Here is a 21369-nt window from a genome sequence, read left to right as displayed (position 1 = left end):
GGGGTAAGCGACTTTCTCGCGCAGCATTTTGATGCTGCCTGGAAGTAGGTACATTTTGTTCTAAGCTTGCCCTATGTTGCCAAGAAGGAGATTGTGCGGCATTTCTCATGAGATTCTCTCTCTGATTAGCTCTTGTTTTGGTCGATCTCGCGGTTTAGTGCCAGCGGCTCCCGAGGCATCGCGTGAAATTGGGGTGCTGCAACTGTATGAAGCATGCTTAACCCTTCAGATTGTTCTGAGCCAAAAATATCTCCTATCCTGCACGGCTTTTGCAAGTTGGACAAGTTTCGCTAGTATTGAGCCAATTGGATATACATTCGGAGTGAAAGTTATGACTACAAGGGGTTTTTACTAACTCAAATTCAGACGATTTTAAATCATTGCAAATTTTGCAAAGAATTAATGAACTAGCTGATGCGAGGTTTTCGTGGCTGCGAGTAACCGGCATAATGAATTTAAGTATGAATGTGAACTAGTACGGTATTCGATATTGACAAGGTAATTGACAAAAATAGGTTTACGATATGCGATAATATAGTGTTCAAGTTTTAAGTTTTTAAGTTTGGGACTTACCCTTCAATGCGATTTTAAGACAATGCGAAGTGTGTACTGAGAGTCTGAATCTACTTTGATTAGTAACGTATTTGATGAGTGTTTGTGATTGAAAGAGGAACAGATCGATATTAACCAATACTGAACAATTCTCGATTTCAATACCACAACACAATATTGTGTACTGGGCCTAACAATGATTCGGTAGAGAATCGAAATTCATCAATTCTACAAAAATTTCCTTAATCACATTATTGGCCAGAAAATTGCATTTAACAGGTTTAATTCATTGATAACACTATCAATTAATGAATCCGCTATGTATGTTCTTTTCGCCTGGTCTGCTTCCGACGTTCTCATCAGTAAACAGCCAATCCAGAAGGCAGAAAATTCATACATCTATGTTTTCAATAAAAAGAATGAATAGTTTGATGAGGAAATGTTTATTTTGGGGCACATTTTCCATAGGCCTCACGAGTTGGGCGCCATTTAATTATGTGACGAACACCACGAGGTTCTACTCGTCTAAGCCTACTCTGTCTAGCTAACTTGCCGGCTCAGTTCAGGGCTGGGGTGGGTCTTTGGCTTCGACTGGGTAGTAAGTCATCATAAATTAAAGTGTAGACAGAGTGTAATACTAGGGGAGAGGGACAGTACTCATCTCGCATTATCTCAAACGCTCGCACATTCAGTGCCCAATTAGAATTAAAAGTTTAACACATTATTGTTTTCTTCTCCATGATATACAGTAATTTAATAAACATACTTCATTTTGTTTATAAAAATTATCTCTAGTTAACAATAGTGCTTGATTTATTGAGCCTTTATTTATCGTTACGTTAGTTTGTTTTACTTAAACGGTTGTCTTCATGACTTAATAATACGAAAGATAGAGAACCAACACGGAACACACGGAATTGAGAACCTCACAATCACAACCCCAATCAACTATAATATAGACACGGCTATGCCGTACTTACGCACTTTCCATCGATGTTAGCAGGCCTGATAACTGATGAATCCGTCGTAGCATATATGCTTGTTGATGTTAGCTGTTAAAGATGATAAAGGGTTATGGTTATCAGGCTTTCAAATCCCTATGAACCCCATGTTGGCTGTACAAAAAGTCGAAAAAATGAGTTAGTCGATTTTTGACAAGTACTAATACAAATTCAATTTAATTATTCAATTTAGCAAACCATGTTGGCACTCTTAGTGCATTTTGCGAACGAAAACAATCCAATGCAGATGGTGCCGGCGTGTTTTTTTTTGTGGAGCCGTAGATCTCTCGCCGGAAGATCTACGCTCCTTTGAACGTCTCTAGTATCGCCTTCGCTGAGCCGCTATCGAATACCGTTTGATAATCTGCAGCGAAGATTTGCTGCCGCAAGATTATCGCCTTATTCCCACTCTAGCTGGCTGTTCGCAGCGAGGTTCGCTGCCTTCACCAATTCTCCCTTAGGCTTGCAGGTTAGGGTGAATATCCGCGTGCGCTTCACTAGTGGCACCTGTTCAACAGGTGGGGAAGGCGAGGACCGCAATGTGCAACACCTATTACACTCTATGGAGGGTCTAGCGTGTGCAATTGCCAGCGGTATGACCAATAAGCTGCATAAAATAACATTTTTACCGCAAGGTCTAATCAGATTGACACTACTTACCAATCAGTGGCAAAGAGAAAATTTAGCAATTCTAAATTCTCTAAAAGAGCCGGCCAATCAAGTTGGGACAAAGAAAATCTCGAATGCCCAAAAGTGTTGGCATTCCTTTCTCGGTTGCAGTATTATTTTATATTTATTTTTGCAATTTTTCTTTGCAAATTTTTGGTCTGATGTATTAATGTTCTCAGTGAAAAAAAGTGCATAAGTGAAGATGGCTGCCCTTAGTGAGTGCTCAAAGCATCTCTGTGTGGATCAATGCAATACTTACTCCCCGTTCGATAGACTCAACAGTTGAGCTATGCTAAGTGGAGTTGCCAACTTAATTAAGGCTTTGGCGCATCAGCTGATGCTTTGATTTGTGACAATCAGATGTTTATTTGCAACTTTGCAACTTTAATTTGCAACTTTAATTTAGACAACTACCTCACAACACATTTAAAAAAAAGGTTATTTTATAGCCAAAATAAAACGAGAGCAAACTAAGAAAAGGGTAAAAGAATTGGCAATAAAACGAGAGCAAAACTACGTTTTATGTGCTTTAACTTTCTAGGCAGCGAAATCAGTTAAGGATAATGAACAAAGCAAAATAGACAGAGTTGAGCTTTCTCAGCTTTATTGGCCGAAAATTTAACTCGCAAATATGTTGTACAGTTTTTTTTTCTTTTGTTTTGTTTTGCTTTTTTCTTTTATCGTGGAGTCTATCTGAAACTCGAAATCAAACAATGAAAATGCTGTGGGAAAAATCTATGCACACTTATGGTTTAAAGCGAAAACAAATTGTCGACGTTGTTGTTTCAGCTGGTTTCGCTGTTTGCTGTTGACTAATTCATAAGATTTTTCCCCATGTGAAACAACAATTTTTCTACATCTTTTGCATAATTTATAGTATTTTTATTTTTCTCTTTCTCCATGTTTGCCCTTCGATGGGTGGAGCAGCTTCCCCCTTGCTTTTGTATTTTATTATCTATTATATTATTTTATTTTGTGAAATTATTCGATATGGCGACAAACAACTTTCGCGAAAACTCGTTTTCCACGCGCGTTCGCATAAAATATTACATACTTTTGTTGGCCGCCCTTGTGTCGTGTCTCGCTTACTTAGAAGCCAAATCGGTTTTGCCTCTTGGCCAAATACACACGACAACAACGAAGCTGCTGCATCCATGCCAAAACGAACGGCAGCTGCTAAGATAGAGACAGAGACGGAGAGAGATCCAAAACCGGTTCCATTCCCATTCCCACCGAAAACAACGCAATATGTAAAAATAAAATACATTTTTTATATGTATGACGACAACGCTTTAAAAGCGTCAACAGCGACGTCGACTGCGACTCTTATGTTATTGTTTATTTTGGTTTTGCTTTTTACATTTTTTTTTGTCTTGCATACATTATTATAATCTTTTGCCTCATATGAAGAGCGTCTTTAAAATATATTTATATACATTCCTCCTTTTTTTGGTTTTTAAAGTTTTCTGCTTTGAGTCTCGTGCTGTGATTTTCCGCTGCGTTTTCCCGTTTCTTTTTTCTTCCTGGCGCCATTTAAATGAGGCAACGCTTCCGTTGTGGTTTGTCGCCTGCGGGGCAAGCTGTAACGTTGCACGTTGTTCACGTGCAACGAGCATCAGTCAGCCAGTCTCCTCCTGGTTAGTTGAGTCTCCCATCTCCCTCCACGAAGCTTGACACACATTTTGCGGACTGCGCTTTAAGTTGTTTCCCCTTCTCGCTTGTTATGCAACTCAAGCTCAAATCAAGCATGAAAAGCCGCCAACAATTGACCACAATTGGGACAGCTGACACACAGAGAACAGAGCACAGAGCACAGAGCAGCAGCAGCAGCAGCAGAAGAATAAAGAAGTAGTCCGGCATATAACAGAAGCTGAACTAAGAACGTGCCCCACTGAGTGAGGCGCGCGTTGCAAGAGTCAAAAGGAAGCCAAATAGTTGTTAGCCCATTTGCCACATTTTGCGGTATTTATAAAATACACTCAGCGAAATCAACAGGGCAGTTGAGCAAATTTCTTTGACGATCTTCAGAAATAGATGTGATAATATTAAAGCAAAATTCTTGGATCAATTTATAATGTTTAACCTAAACCCATGAAATAAGTTCTTAAATCAAGATTCTAGATTAAATCTAGACTACCCATTCTATAAATTCAAGAATATATTCTTAACTTAAGAATCCAAGAATGTAAAATTGAAACCAGAATAAAAAAAGTCAATCTAAAATCAAACGATCTTTAATTTATATATGTATTTATAAATGAATTTACATTTGTTTTTGGGTTTCTTTTTATATCAAAGCAAAAGTTTTGTTTAAAAAAAAATTATATTTAATTAATTTTCAGAAAATTAAGATATTGTTAACCTGAGAATGAAAGTGTATGAAATTTTGTTTGATGAATTTGTATTTTTTTGTTGTTTAAGATCTTCATTCTAGTTATTAGAACTTCATTGTTTGTTTAAATAATTTAAAAAATTTTGTTTCAAGGATTTTTCAATCTATATTTCTTCTTCTACTTCTCAAGATTTTGATGCTAGTTATAAGAACATAATTTATCTTCAGTATTTTTTTCAAGATCACCGTTTTGCTATTCCTAAAAATGGGTAGCGAGTATCTCCCAGTCGAGCACACTCGACTCTAACTTGTTTACTTGTTTTTCTCTGTGTAGAAACCAGAAGCACTTAAAACATCTAACCAAATATGTATCGTTATGCTCAGTGAGCTCATCGATCGCAGAGATTTCAATGATTGCAGCTACTAAATTTGGCACGCGATTGCTTAGGAGAAAAAATAAAAACAAGTCCTAAAACACGGCAGAAGTTTTGCAAAATTCTATATAATTTTTCTTCTTATTCTTCACACATTTGTGTGTATATCTTTTGCAATCTTTTTTGTTTCACATTGGCAATTAATTAGTTTGTTGTTTTATTTATTAAATACCTGGAATTGGTTAAAGTTTTCTGCAAGTGTGTTTACGCTTTTCGCAGAAAATAATTCTTTTTTTTTTTGTGCTCCTATCTTTTTTTCTTTGCCATTTTTCCCCCTATGATGTTCTCTCTCCTCTCTTTTGTGGCGTTTCATTTTGTTGGTTGGTGAATTCTACTCCAGCTATTTGTAGGTAGCCTAATTTCAACGCTTCAATGCTTGTCCATGAGCGAGTGTCTCAATGTGAGTGTGCGTGTGTGTGTGTGTGTGTCTGTGTGTGGGTGTGTGTGTTTAAGTATGTGTATGCCCAGCTTATCTGAGGCAGCATCAGAGTCAACAACAAACTAGAAACAGCTGCCCCAACAGCAGCAGCTCGAGTGGCAACTGTGAGACGACATTTACATACACTAGCCAAAAAGGGTATTGCCAAATAGTTGACCAATTTGTAACATCGATCTAAGGTGTACAAAATGCACATATTCTGTATATTCATTTTTGCCTGTCTGTCTGATTTTGTATTTGACAGACTTCGAAGAGATGATTTTAGCTGTAGCACGAATAAAGTGTAAAGAATATATAAAGTGAATTTATGATTTATCTTATAGATAATACATTGAAGGATTGTACATAAATCTTTAATAAAATAAAAAATGCTTAAAATCTATCCTATTACTTCAGTTGTTGCGCTATCTTAGTGACATTTGGTAGAATAACTTTTATATCTTAAAGGCATCGCAATAAAGTTGTTTAGGCTGCAATATTTTATATGTCATTAGAACATGTAATAAATATAAAATCTTGTTGAATTGCATTTAAAATACTCGAAATATTTTTGAAATAAATGCTCTATATTACAATACTACAATAAAACTCTATATTTCCGATTAAAATATGAAATATGTTCAATAAAATAAGTCCTTATATTTTCGTTGAAACATACAAGCTTAAAATATAATTCTAACTCTTCAATTTCGAAAGAGACTATAAACTATACAATTTGTCTATGCACTATAGTTTAGCAAACAGTCGATTAAAAGTTCGTTTTTGAATGAATAGTATTTATTTGAAAGTGGTGTAATCTTTTTCTACAAACATGCAATGAATAATAATATGATTTAAATAAACAAAAGATAATTTGGTATTATTAAACAATGATGTATCATATATTTGGGTTTTTTTGTAAAAACGTTTTCTGAGATAGATTTTCAGATCAAAAAACAATACCTTTTAAAGGCCAATGGACATTTAGTATTATATTTTAGCCCCTTTAAAAACTTACAGCGGTTTAAAGAAAGAGCATCACTTCTTCAGCTCGTCGTAAATAATACATCTCTGGCTTGTTTGTTGTACCTTTTACAAAGCGCTCCTCCAGCTGGCCGTAGTCATGTTTCAGGCCTTTCCTCTAGAGCTGTCGCTCTGCGCTCCCGTCCCCTCTCAGTTATCCCTCCCGTCTCTGTCGTTGTCATGTGTGGTTTGCAATTGGCAATTCCAACTGACATGGAGCACAAATATCTACAACTACTGGAAATGTCTAAGAGCTCAGCTTAAAGAAAATAGTAGAAAATAGTCCAGCTAGTTAAAGTCGCGCAATGGGAGGGAAAGATAGATAATACTTGGGGGGAAAGAATTTCATCGCAGTCTTTGGCCAATTAGATTTGGCTCAAGCTCAACTTGTTAATGCTGTTGTTGGTGTTGTCTGGGGCGGAATATTTTGTGTTTTGTATGCAGGTTGAGCGACCGTCTCAAATGGCAGGCAATTTGCTTAGAATTTTTGTTGCAGCAAAACTCGTTTTGAATTTCTAATTGAATTGTCAATGATAATGATGTACACACCATAATGATCATCATGATTGTTCGCTTCATCATCATCATCATCATCAGCTTGATGATTGCTGTTGTTGATGATTGCATAAAAGAAATAACTTTGCCAAGGCAATTTCTGCAACGCAAAATGTTTTGTAATTTTCGCTTTTCAATTTTTGCTTTCGATGGGCAACAAACTGCATTCATGCCGCATGCCGCATGCCTCAACTGAGGGGCGTGGAATGCAGCCCCAGATGCCGCCCCATTGACGTTGATTTTTCCGCTTCCGCGAAACAGTTTTTGTTGCTTTTTGCTGACACAATTCGAAGATGTTTGCTAATTATTACCTCCATCGCACTCATTAATTTCCTTTCTCTCTCTCTCTCTCTCTCTTGCAGCCAAGAAACAAAATGGCGCCGCCATACGCACAAATAGCCTCGGCTCAGGCACCCGCACCCCACCCCTTGAACGCAAGAGCAAACTGAGCGCTTTGGGCCGATTCTTTAAGCCCTGGAAGTGGCGCCGAAAAAAGAAGAGCGAAAAATTCGAAGCTGCCTCCAAATGTGAGTAATCTAATTTGAATTTATTTGTCGATTCGTATTGCTTACTAATTGATTTTCATTTTCATTTGCATTTGCATTTTTTTACAGCTTTGGAGCGCAAGATTTCTGTACGTGCCAATCGCGATGAGTTAGTGCAAAAGGGCATTCTGCTGCCGGAGAGTCCGCTGGGCAATATACCAGAGCCAGGTAAGCAACAGAGATAAGAATATATATATGAGAGAGATGCGTCAGAGACTAAAAAAGCTTTACATATAAGACACACAAGTGGGGTTTACACAATTTTAATTTCAAAAGTGCTCAGATGCATTGCAATAGGTTGAGAATTCGAAAATTGTTTATTAGCATTAATTTCTTAAGTGAATATAAATCAATTGATGATTCTTAAAATGTAATTACAAATTTTACTTAGTAGCATCAATATTTACTTAGGAAATTAATTCAATTATGAGATATACATTCTTTGAAGTAAGAAATTCAATATTGCTGCTCCTCAAGAAATAAGTCCACTTCTGTAAGATTAGAAAATTCGTCTATATTTTGCTTAATAAAATATAGAAATTGTTTATTTATTTTTTGTTATGCAAAATTAGACGAATTTTCTATTCTTACTGGAGTAGACCTTCTTCTTGGGAAGTAGTTTTTAATTTTAAATAGAATATGTATAAGGAAAATCGTACTTTAAAGAATTTATTTCTTATAATTAAGTAATGTTTTTTATAATTGATACTAATAGGTATTCTCCTAACTTATAACTTATGTTTTCCTACATTACTATAGTAATCAAACATTAGTCATCAATTTCTTAAAAATATTGATTAAAATCTTATGTATGAGATCCTTATTTCACTAAAAAATATAATATATAACAAAAATATTTAGCCTATTTTCAATTAAATTCTACAATACCAAAATTAAGTTTATTGAGCTTTCAATTCAGCTTGAATATCACATTTTAGTTAATGGAGCTTTTAGTTATATTTCAAGTAAGGGGATTTTTATTTCTATTCTTTATAGTTCTCCATAAAAATGTAAGATATATCTTCATTGCTTTGTCTTACACGCTAGACAACTTTTAAGTAAATCCAAGGGAAATTAAAGACGTTGTAAAAGTTTCCTCCGCTGACCAATTGCTCATGTTAACCCGAGGAATACCCCCAATTTTGTATTTGTTTACCCTAGTAGAGGTATCCAATTATAGCTTACTTTGCCACAACTAATCCTGCATGCTCTTTGTGTTTTTGTATGCCGCATGCAACAACGAAAAGTTTGCGAGCTTTTGGGGCGCAACCATGACGCGGGGGGATGATGTTGGGATCTGGCATGGCAAACCGCAAGCACATGCGAGTGTACGAGTTTGCAATGTGCTTGTCTTTTGGTTAGACCTCCGTTTGGCTTTTGCCCCTGACGAAAGTCAACAAACGGAAATTGGCCATAATCCACGCACGATTTAGCCAATGACGAGACGTCGTCGTCGTCACGATGGGGCGCACGTTGTGTGTTGTATGATGGGGAACACTTTGCTAAATTGTTTGCCCAAGCCAAGTCCCAGGTTGACAGTCGCTCTCTATGTCTCTTCTCCTTCCTTCCGCAACTCAACTCAAGCATGACAAGAGCTGGAAATTGCAGATGTACCTAAGGGGGGAGGGGGGAAATTGGAGGATTCACTCAGCTTGTCGTCGCGACGTCGCGACATTCTCTCGTATGGCAATTAATCAACGCAGCTAATTGTCAATGCGAGTCGTCAGCGCGTCGCCGCCTTTCTACCAATCACCGTAGAGCGGCGCACGCGAAATGCATTCAAATCGATGAGAAAACTGTCTCTAGGTGGCAGGGGGGAGAATGCGTGGCGGGGGGGGAGGAGTCGCAATCATAGGAGAAACGATGGTTAAAGCGAACCTACCTCAAGTTGCAGTGGCTTGAGTAAGGCGAAACTGTTGTAGCCACGCGCCAACAGATGGCGCTGCCAGTGAAAGTTTTCTATAGAGCTTGCGAGAAAGCTGAATGAAAGCGCAACGCTTAAAAGCTCTCGACATTTATGAATGACTGAAAGCTATACTCACTCGCTCTTTCTCTTTCTGTTTATGTTTCTGTTTTGCAGGCAAAGAGTCGTACTACAACAATGGTGGAGCCACTGCCAATGGCTCTATACTCTCAGCCGTCCACAATAATTCCATAAATCAAGCCAACAATTCCATAAATGCCACCACCTACGGCACTGCCGGCAATCCGCTGTTGTCCCAACAGCAGCAGCAGCAGCAATCGATGGGCGGTGGTGGGGGCGTGCCCAACTCCATATCCGTGCAACAGTTTAATGCAAATTCCATGCTCAATGGCGCCAGCCACAATCAACAGAATTCCATGGCCAACGGTGGCGGTGGTGGTGGAGGAGGCGGCGGCGATGGCGCCTCGGACACATCATCGCTGAGCGGCGGTGTGCCGCATTCACAATCGGCGCCGCAACAGCTGGGCGTGGGGCAACAGCAGCAGCAGCCACCGCTAACACCGCTCGCCCAGCATCATCAGGCATTGGCCCAGCAGCTGCAACAGCGTTTCGCCATCAGCAATAATAATGGTGAGTGCACTCGAAACATTTATTTCATTGTCTCAAATGGTCACTCACTGTGTGACACTTTGTATTGCATAGTTTTAGGATGTGTGGTAAAGCGCAGATTACATTTGATGTTTTCATTGCATACTTTTGGGCTGCGTGATAAAGCGCAGCTTACTTTTTCTGACGCGTTGAAGCTTCACTCAGACTGTCACATTTTTCATTGCATACTTTTGGACAGTGTGGTTAATCGCCAGCTGAGCGTTGTCATGTATTGCCGACTTTCGAGCGCTGAGTAAACTCAATTACAAAGCCATCAACATTGGTCATAAATTAGACTCGCTCAGTGACCATTTAAGCCCAGTTAACGCCTAGTTAAGTCCCATGCACACACACTCATACACGTCAGCTGTATTTGTTTTGGCCATTGTGCTTGACTACTGAATTTGTTGTCAGCACTTGCGGCAGTTTGCCAAAAACGTCAGATAAAATGTTAAACAAAACACAAACAGATTCTTTGATAATGGGCAACAGCAGTTCAGTTCGGTTCAGTTCAGTTCATGGGGGGGAGGGAGCGGTAAACAAACAGACAAACGCTGTGTGGTGGCTGCTGCTCTTGACATTTATGTGTGTCGCAGTGCTTTGCAAGCTTACTCGCTACATAAGTATTTGATGACTATTAAAATATTCAGTGTGCTTTAAGCTTTGCGGCATTGCGTTTCGTGTTTGTTTGTTTGATGCTGCGCTGCGTTGAATTGCAGCAGAGGCAGCCGGCATAACGTTTAACGTGTGCTCTCTCGCGACGTCGACTGAGCGCGCGCGCTCTCTCCCGCTCTCTTTGGTTACGCGCACGTTTTGTGCTTTTGTTTATTTTGCACTTGCTTCGCTGAGAGCGCGTTCAACTACAAGCGTGCTCTCTCTCATTCTTGTTCTCTCTCTGTTACTTTTTACTGCGTCGTTTTTGTTGTTTTGTCGTCGTCTGGCTGGACGGCATCGCATTTTTATGGCAAAACTGCTCTGCTGTCGTTTCTATGTTCAGTTAACATTAAAACGCAGCCCGCTAGAGCAGCGCGTGTTTTTGTCGTCGCGTTAGAATAAATAACAAATAAAGCACAACAAAAAAAAAAATAAAACAAGAATTAAAGTAAAGAAAAAAGAAAATCAAATACAAAAATCGACTGCTAAATATGCGCAAATAAACGTAACTGCAATTGTAATTGCAATTCGCATTTCTCTGTGTCTGTGTGTTTACTGTACACAAGTTTTTCTTAAGTGTCTCCCGCCTGCGCCCGCTATCTCCATCTCTCTCTCTCTCTCTCTCTTATTCTGTCTAAACAACAAGTTTACACGATAAAATATGTAATAATAATAATTGTGTTAAATCATTTCGCTTATTGTGCATAATAAATTCAAGGTGAAGTTTTTTTGTTGTTACCGGTTAGAATGTTTAAAATTGTTATTAATTGCTTTGCAGTGCTTAATGAGTTTCAGTGAGCAAAACAAAACAATCGAAATCGACATTTAAATAATTGCAATTCCTGCTGTGGCACGTCGAGTGAAGTTTGGTGCCACCCACCAACCAAGAAAAAGAAAAAGAAACGAAACAAAAACAAACAACGAATCGAAACGTTTGTCGCAAGTTTTGTCCACTTGTGTTTTGGTTTTTTGCGAAAGGCGCACACAAAGCGCTTGTAAAAAGGAATTTCGGTGCGGAAAATGCAACAGCAACTGAGGTTGTGTGTGTTTTGTGGCGCCTCACAGTCGAAATGCGGCGAGGGGCAAACGGGGCGTATGGTTAACGACGAATTTAAAAACAAGCACACGCAAAAGCATTTTCCATTACAAGTGTTCGACTGTGTGTGCTAGTGTGTGTGTGTGTGTGTGTTTGAGTGTATGCATAGCTAAAGGTGTAAGCATGCTTTTGTGGTGGCATGGGGCATGTGGCATGTGGCAAGCTTGTTTCCGGGGGTGCGGTGGCAACTAAGTGTTGTGCACGGGTGGGAAAACTTTAATTTTCCGTCATTCCACTTTCGGTTGGGTGTTCGTTTTTCTTTTTTTTTTTGTCGGTTTGGTTTGGCTTTGGCTGCTCACATTACGCATACGCAGCGTTGCAAGAGGAAGCAAAGCTTGCCAAATAATACAAAAAAGTGTTGCCTACCATTGGGCGCACTCTCTTGCTCTCTCTCTCTGTTTCTCTCCCTCTCACGCAGTCAATACTTTCGACGCTCTCTTTATCCTTTCTGCGCGTTGCCTTTTCACATTGTTATTCGTTGCGTTTGCTCTCTTTCTCTCTCTCTCTCTCTCTCTCTCTCTCTCTCTCGTTTTGGTTTTGTTTTGTGTTTGCAAGAAAAATGCAAGAAAAAACAAAATCGAAATGCAAAACTCAGCAGACTGTTCTTAATTTTTCGGTTCAAGTGAATTTCGTCTGCGGACCAAAAATGTTTATAAATAAATGCAGCTGCAACATAAAATTTGTGCAATAAATCATTGTTTAAACAATTGACAGCAACCGTGTGTGTGTATCAATATGTGTGTATGTGTGTGTGTGAGTCAATTGCATTTGCTGCTCTCGCTGCTTGCATCGCATCCTGAGGTCGTCCACCTTTTTTCCTGTTTCTCGCTTTGCTTTCGTCATTGTTCGAGATGCTTCCCTCTCTCCCTCCCTCTCTCTCTCGTTCTCTCTTTTACTTTGTGTCTTGCTGTTGCATTTTTCTTTCTCTACATTTTATTTTCATTATTTTTTTATTTGTATTTGAAACAATTGTTGACTCATGCATGCGTCTTTCTTTTCGTTGTTGTTTTTTTGTTATTTATTGTTTACCGCAATCAAAAAAACTGATAGCCGGCAACTTGACACCGCTTTTCCACTTCAGCTTTGCGTCTGCTTCTTACACATTGTGCTAGGTTAGCAATCGCCTTTGGTATCGAATAACAGCTTCGTACTACGCGTCGTATGCGCAATCGATGCAAGCTGAGGTCATAGAGCACTCCATATGGGAATCTCTATGGTATATATTAATAAGATCGATTTCCGTCGCCAATTTCTAATCTCTTCATGATATGCTATTTCTGTAGCTCGCAGCACAAACAAAATCTTATTAAATGTCTCCATTCCGCCAGATAAGCGAGTGAGGGGGAAATTATTTCACCTCCTCACAGTTAGATATCAAGAGCTAGCTAGCTGAGCGTTCTATGTACTATTGCCTAATTGAGTCAGTGTGCGACGCCCACATTTGAGATAATGCAATTAAATGAGGCAACCAACTGAAGTACGTTGTTATAATTCGAAGAGAAGAGCGGGGAGAAGACGCTGAAAACGATGAAGACAAACTGTAAACTCATGTAATCTCTGCGTACACTCTGTGATTGTGTGTGTGTAAATATCTGTGTCTGTGTGTGTGTGTGTGTTGTGGCTACAAACAATTTAATAATAACGATACACTTGAAAGTTGGGCGAGGCAAGAGAGGCTCGTTTGTTTCTTCTTAAATTAACTGCTGTTCGAGTGAAAAGTTTGAGGAATGAAGCTCAAATTAAAGCTGAAAAAAAAACTTTAAAATGCTTTAAAACGTGACAATCTTAAATTGATTTTGTTTCAAACATATTGAACATTTTTTTTTAGAAATATTCAAAATAAAAATGAAATATAATATAATAAATAATGTAGAATATTGAATTTATATATACAAAAATATAATGTATATATAAAATATCTTGTTTCTTTTAATTTTTTTAATTTTAATTTTGAATTTTCAAAAATCGAAAATAAATTTTTGATGTATATCAAACAAAATCAATTTATGTTTGCGACATACATATGAACAATATAAATTATATATATAAATATATATTAGAATATCAACAATATAAATATATAATAAAAAATATATGGTAAAAGCAAAAAAAAAAAATAATAATATGTTAAATATTAATGCTCCCCAAAAAGCCAAATAATTTATGCATTAGAAATTAACTAATGAGAGAAAACATATTAATGATTGAAACACTTGAATAGGGAAATAAACATTCTCTCAATTAATACTTAATTATTATTTCCTCAAGAGAAGTCATAAATAAGTAACTTAACTTTTGAACAATTTTTAATGAGAATGCAAAATAAGAAGCTTACATTTTGACTACCTTTTCATTCCCAATTTCTTGAGAACTTCTTATGGATATAAAATGAAAAGTTATACAACAAATAAATCATGTTTGTAAACTAGGAATTCTTTTCAATCTTTGAAGAAATTTTAATTCATTTCTGTTCCTAAAATAAACCATAAAGGAAAGTGATGAAGTAATTAAGAAATTACAAATCGGTTATGTTCTAAGGAATTATTTATTAAAAAACAAAATATAAATTTAAAGTTAGCCATTTATAATCTCCAACGTTTTCAAAGAAATAACAACTTATTTATGTTCATTTATGTTTATTATGCTATGAGAACATTTTATAAAAAAAAAACTATAGTCTTAAAATGATGTAATTATAGTTCAACGATAATTTCAATACCAAAATAACTTACAACTAATTTATGCTCGTCCGCAAGTTGAAGGTAGTTTTCCATTAATGCGATTCCCATTTGATAGATTCTTAATGCGCCTTGTTAATTTATGACAATGTTTATTATCTAATCAGCAGTCAGAAGAATTTATGTCATTCGTCTCTCTTGACGCTGCTTCACATTCCGCACAGCTGAAACATGAATAAACCCAAAAAGAAGAAAATTCACTGTCAAGATTCAGCAAATTTGTAAACTTTAGCTAAATTGCTGACTCAAGGGTATAATGAACACACTCATACCTCGCATTTTGCTTATCAGTTTAGTCACTTGTAAAAGTTTTTGGACTGATTAGCAAAACAAAAATGCATTGGAAAATCATTAGCTACCTTTTTTTTTAGCAGGCAACAAAGAGTTTTTCTTTCTTTATAATTTGTTTACCAACTAAGTGATGGATGAGTGTGAGTGTGTGTGTGTGTGTGTGGGGGGGCTAAAAGTTGTTTGTTGGCCAGAAGACAGCTGTTGTGTCTACAGATATATGTATAGTATGTTGATGTGTTTTCAAATAGAGATTAAGGTGTTGTTATTGTTATAGATCGATTCGCCGCCACCTGCGCATTTTGCATTTAATTTGCTAATTAAAGCGTTCGCTTTGTTGTTGCAAGCGAAGGGAATCGAGGTGAAGTGGTCCCAGGACAATGTCAATAGCCTAATAGAGACATGCCTCTCTGACCCCTCTCACTCTGTCTGGTCTCCTTTCTGGTTCTGTTGGCCACTCCTTGTGCCTTTGCATGTCATTGGCTCGTAATCAACCGGTCGAGCGCTCATTTGAACATCCGTTTCTTGTCCCTTCAGTGGCGCTGTATTCTGTCCTAGACTTTCGTTTCCGTTTTGTGACTCAGTTGACCAGTTAACTAGCCTACTTGGCATTTCCTTCCCCGCCTCTCTCCCTCTCTTATTTTCTGTCTCTCTGTCTTCCACTCTCCTACTGCGTAGCTAATTTGTTTAACAAATATTTATGCTGTTTCCCCCGCTCATATTAATTAGAAATTTTACTCACTGTTTGCCATTTCGATTTATTATTCTTTGCCGTATTTTATGTAAACATTGCCGAAATATCCGCACAAAACACAAAGTGTTTTTCATTTTTCAGCAAGCAATACTCTAACACACAAAGCTTGTTGCAGTTTAGCTCAAGTATAACAGAATACAAACTCGCTGAATATGGAATCTTTTAGAGATAAAACTAAAGTTTATAAAGTGAATCTTTATATTATAAAAGACACTTGTATTTCAATGAATGGGTTATTTACTTTTATTTAAGATTTGTTGTATTAAATAAAGTAAAGTAGATGGAGAATTTGACTATATAACATATATTTCTTTAATTAAAGTCTCTTTAACATCTTAGGTTTACTTTTGAATAAAGTGAAGAGAGAAAGTGTTTTTATATTAATAGACTGTTGATATTTAGAATACTCACTTTCATTTGAAATTGTAAATGTATTCAGAAATAAGAAGCAATTGAATTCGTTCCAATTAGCAAGCTTCTACTGTACTATTTGTTTTAAGTCTACAATGATTTAACTTCACAATTAATAAATCAACTATCAACTTAATTGTGACCCTCAAACTCAATTAGCAAAATACTGCTACGAGTATGCTAATTTCTTATTAAATTCTTAGCTATTTGATAGTTGCTTGAATTATTGAGAAAAAGTGTAACAACATTTGATAATGTTTTCAGCAAATATCTCATTTGCTTGCTGTTGTTGTTTGTTTTCTCAATTATAAGATATTCTATTTAAATTGAAAGCGAAAATTATGTGTTCGAAAATAGTTTATAGAAGCAGAACAAATCGATATTAATATTAAGTATACGCCTATAAAAACATTTGGGAGTATTTTAAATTGATTTATCTCTGAGTTCTAAATTAATATTGAAAGAATAATTTACTTATACTTGTATATAACCCCACTTTGCTGTGTTGCTTTAAAGTACTATATAGTATAATTTATATGTTGGAGAATAATTTGAAGATACTTAAGTTACTTATTTTATTTAAAAAGTGTATAAACTTTTGATGGATTTGTAAGAGAATTTATCACTTGATTTCAGTTGTTATGCTTTCAATTACAAAGTTTTGAATTATATATATTTATGAGATAGAGAGAAAAGCCAAGAGAATATTACGTATACGCCAATTTTGACAATTTTTTGCCAAACTTCGCAATATTGTAGGAAGTATAATAAAATTTGATAATGCTTAAAATAAATATGATATTTGATTGCTACATTGTTGTCGATAGACTCAATTGTGAGCCTTTCAATTAAATGTTAAACCTAAGTGAAGTCAATATTAAGTATACGACTATTTTTTGTACATTTTAAGACTTTGCAGCATTGGAAAAAAATTAGAGCCTTTCGATAATGCTTTAAATTGATAAAAAAAACTTTCTCATTCAAATCGAATACCTTATTTAAATACTAAAGCAAAATGAAGTCAGTATTAAGTATACGACTATATTTGAAATATTTGCTAAAAACTTTACCAGCATTGGAAAATTTATAAAATCATTTGGTATTGCTTTTAATAGGTTTATAAAATTTTCAATTAAAGTTTAAGCAAAGTGAAGTCAATATTAAGTATACGACTATTTTTCAAAAATGTTAAAAACTTTTCCAGTTTTGGACAAAGTAAAACTACATTTGAAATTGCTTCAACTTCTATCGCTATTAATTGGTAAACCAAATAAAAGTCAATATTAAGTATACGTAATTAAAAAAAATCCGTTTTGTTTAAAAGTTCGCAGCGCTAAAATTCTTTGGCAGAGCATTTGCAAGTCGCTTAGCATTCATTTTTGTCACTTGTTCAACTTGTGTTCATTTATCTCGTTTACGTTGATGTTTCTCGTTTTGCCATTTCTCGGCCGGCTCTCGTTTCCTCGCTTGCCTCAATTAAAAACTGTGTGCTGTGCTGTGCTTCGATGTGCTGCCCACATGCTCGTGTTGCGTCCATATTTTCGAGATACATTTTTTTAAGACGCCATAAAAGTCGAAAAAATGACAATGTCAATGTCTCAACTGCTTTCGAGCTCTCCGCCGTTTAGCCCTCTTGTGTGTGTGTGTGTGCGTGTGTGTGTGTGTGTGTGCTACTGACCTCCAGCCATTGCGGGGTTGGGGGCATCATAAAAAGGCCCCCATAGACAGAAAGAGAGATGGCGATATAAATATATAGAGTAGGAGAGCGAGTAATCCGAGCAGACCAGACAGACAACAACACATCGAACAGCAGAGAACAGAGCGCAGAGAATGTGTGTGGTGGGCGCCTCTCCGTTTGGTCATCAATTATAATTCTCGCATCGAAATTCACTTTTATGGTGGCGTATACTTGATGCGAATGTCTCGCGAGATATTTTGTATTTTAATTATGCACAATTGATGCTAAATTTGTCACGCTGCAGCTTCCGGTATTTAATGCTCTCCCCCTTCCTCTCTCCCCTATTTCTCTCTGTCTCTCTCGTTGTTTTTCGCTTGTTCTGTTTGCTGTTCGTTCGCATTGTTGACGTTTTCTTTTGTCATCGACGGACCCACACCCAATTCCAATTCCGATTTCAATTTTCAATTCCTCTCTCGTTCTCAAATGAATTAAAATTTTCAATTGAATTTTCGCCGCTATTGTCCGAAGCTATCAATGCATTCAGTTTTTGTCTGTCCGTTAGTCAGTCGCTTCTTCCAGCCGCTTCTTCCAGCCGCTGATTCTCGGTTCCATGTCGTGCCTGTCGCGTTGACTTTTGGATTATAATCTTTATCAATTTGTTTCGGAGGCGTCGCGCCAGTTTTTGCTCAAGTGTTTTTTTGTGGCTGGTGTCAGTTTTCTCGAAATGTGCTCGTCATTTTTTTACCCAGCGATAATCCCACAAAAGTGATAAACCACTAAAAAACAGAAACTGTTTTAAACTTGCAACTGTATAAAGTGCATGACTGGATTATTCTAGTATTTATTAATTGCTTAAAATGTAATTTTTGAACGGCGTTATTTAATTCGATGTAGCTTTTCTCTTTTGGATGCTTTGCATAGCCGAGGCATTCAAGGAGCTTTAAGCTTAACTTTAATATATACCGTGAGCTATAATCAGCTCAATCATATACATTTGATGGTAAATTATTGTGGGTTATATATAATTTTCAAAGTTTTAATGATTAACTAAAAGTAGTTTAAGAAGCTTTAATGAGCTTTTAGAAAATTTTAAATTTGGTAAATTTTGTTGCATTTTTCTGGTCTGTGGATTTTAAATATGTTTATACAGTTTTCAAAGTTTAAATGATAAACTGAAAGTAGTTTAAGAAGCTTTAATGAGCTTTTAGAACATTTTAAATTCGATAAATTCTGTTGAATTTTTCTGGTCTGTGGATTTTAAATATGTCTTTCATACAGTTTTCAAAGTTTAAATGATAAACTGAAGCTTTAATGAGCTTTTGGTTAATAAATTGCCTTGTTATTCAACAACATTTTCATAGCTAATCCTCTTATCCTATATGAAAGTATAAAAGTTTTTACAATAACAGCTCGTTTATCCAAAAAGCTTTCATGTGCTTTTTAAGTGCTTAAAATGCAATGCAAACATATGAAGGCATTTTCAAGACTTTTATTTATTTCAAAGTCTTGCTTTTTATATTCTAAAGTCTCATTGAAAAATGATCAATAAATTTTAAAGAGTTATGAAACAGTAGAATTATTATTATTAGGTAATATTTATCAGTCTAATAAAGCATAACAAAATTGTGTTAAGCTTTCTTGTGTCGATAACTCGAACAAAATGAGCTTAGAATATTTGTTTTGCATGCTTCAACGATATTAATCACCCGCTGACGAAACAGCAAAAAAATAAAAATAAAGAAAATGGGAAATGATTGATGATTTAAGCCAATGCCATTATGATATGGGCAAGCACCGAGTTGACCGCAAAGCAATAATAAAATGAGTTGATTGAAAGCATTCGATGTAATTTCTCCGCATATAAAATGCTATTATTAAACAACCTTCAGTCACCCGAATCAATTATGCATAAAAAGCAAAATGAATTTTTTGTTTTACGCTATGATGAATTTCCTTCGATATACATACATATAAATAATATAAATCTTTTAATTGTGCGCCGTGTTCAGTGATTCTTTTGTGATATTGTAAAAAGCATAAATTATAATGAAAAACAGAAAAAAAGAACAGCACAATCAAATTTAATAAATTTAAACGCACAACACACCAAAAAACCAAAAACAACAACAACAAATGCCGCAACGAGTGAAATCATCGAAGAGCATAAATTTTCTTTCCTTACGCACAAATTGAAGAAGAAGAAAACGCAACAGCAAAATGTGTGATAATCAATAATAAGACGTGAAGTGAAATCATTAAAGTGAATATGCTTTATTAGCCGATATCAGGAAGATAACACCAACAACAACAACAACAAGTAAAACAACAATAACCAGCAAATTGTGATACAAAGTCGAGTGTAAATCAAAGTTTGTCTTGTAGTCACAACAATCACAACAACAATAAATAAGTGAATAAATAAAATAAATGTTTTAAGGGGCCACACACACACATACACGCACCTACATATCGCACACATTCATATTGCATAAAGTGCGATAACGTTGAAAGAGCAATAAAAACAGATTGCGTGCTTAAAAATACATGAGAATACGTGGAGAAGGATTCGCCAACTATCAACAATTCCCATAACTGCCATTAATTGATGCACAACGTTGATGAAAGCTCAAGAAACACACGAACAACTAGAAATACAGCAACAACAACAACAACAAGAACCGAAATAAGAGACGCAGCAATAACAACAAAAACAACAACAAGTACGCTGAGCAGCTTAGAAGCGACTTCAAAGCCACGCTGATGATGGGCTACATCATGGGTTGTGCTTGTTTCAAAGGTATGTCGACCTGTGCTATGCATATGAAGAAGCGCGCATCGTTAACACGCGCGCTCTCTCTCACTACAACCTTACTCCCTTCCTCTCCCATTCATTTGTCGCGTTTCCTTCCGCTCATTAGGCAACTCATATCTATACAGCGACAGCGCTGCAAGCAGCGTCTTTTTGCGACGCACAACTCATCTTCTTTGCTCTCTCTTTTGCGTTTTGCCTTCTACGCACTTTCGCATTCTTGGCTTTTGCCAACGTCATAGACGACGTCACAAAGCGTCGTGTCGCCAGTCAGTTTGAGTGCATGCGCACGTGTCGCACAAATTTACGCTCACTTACTCCTGCTCTCGTTCGAACTCCCACACCACGCTCTCTCATTTGCGTGCGCTCTCTCGGCGTGCTCTCACTCTCACTGTGTGTTATGTTTATGGCACTGTTATCAACAGTTTTATGGCAGTCGCTCACAGCTTCGCTTCGCGTTGCTTTTGTGTGTGGACAGCGCTGCCCGTTTTATTGCCCTGTAAAATCTGTGTGTGCAAAATGCATGAGATTTTATACTTGTCTTATATTCCTCTTTCTTCGCGTGTGCTTGTGTGTTTTCTTCTTTATTTCTTGTCGTTTGCTTTTTGCCTTAAAGGATTTGAGTGCGAGTGTGACTATGTGACTGTGTGTGTGTGTGAGTTTGTATGCGTGTGAATCGCCAGAGTACAAAGTGATTTTTAGTTGTCTTTTGCACTTTTCTAGCGCAATTTCTGCTTTATGCTTTAGTTTCATTAGCTGCTAAAATATGTCCGCCCCGCTTTTATAGTTTACAGTTATCATGCGTATTCCGACTGTAAAATCTTATCATTATTGGAATAT

The 21369-nt window shown here is 36.6% G+C and overlaps 1 protein-coding gene across 9 annotated transcripts in view; it reads left to right on the top strand.

The window, feature by feature from the left end:
* The window catches only part of LOC132792521 (phosphatase and actin regulator 4), a 138200-nt gene that overhangs the window by 52977 nt on the left and 63854 nt on the right, over positions 1 to 21369 (top strand). For 7 of the 9 annotated variants that reach the window (XM_060801939.1, XM_060801936.1, XM_060801940.1 and 4 more), the window contains 3 exons: positions 7347 to 7511; positions 7599 to 7697; positions 9610 to 10083. In XM_060801939.1, the coding sequence (XP_060657922.1) occupies positions 7347 to 7511; positions 7599 to 7697; positions 9610 to 10083 (738 nt within the window). Of the gene's footprint in view, positions 1 to 7346; positions 7512 to 7598; positions 7698 to 9609; positions 10084 to 19744; positions 20518 to 21369 lie in introns of those variants that run through there. The other 2 variants (XM_060801943.1, XM_060801944.1) reach the window with 2 other exon arrangements.

The sequence above is a fragment of the Drosophila nasuta genome, chromosome 3 (genome assembly GCF_023558535.2).
Source record: "Drosophila nasuta strain 15112-1781.00 chromosome 3, ASM2355853v1, whole genome shotgun sequence".
Taxonomy (NCBI): domain Eukaryota; kingdom Metazoa; phylum Arthropoda; class Insecta; order Diptera; family Drosophilidae; genus Drosophila; species Drosophila nasuta.
This window is presented reverse-complemented; position numbering and strand designations above follow the sequence as displayed.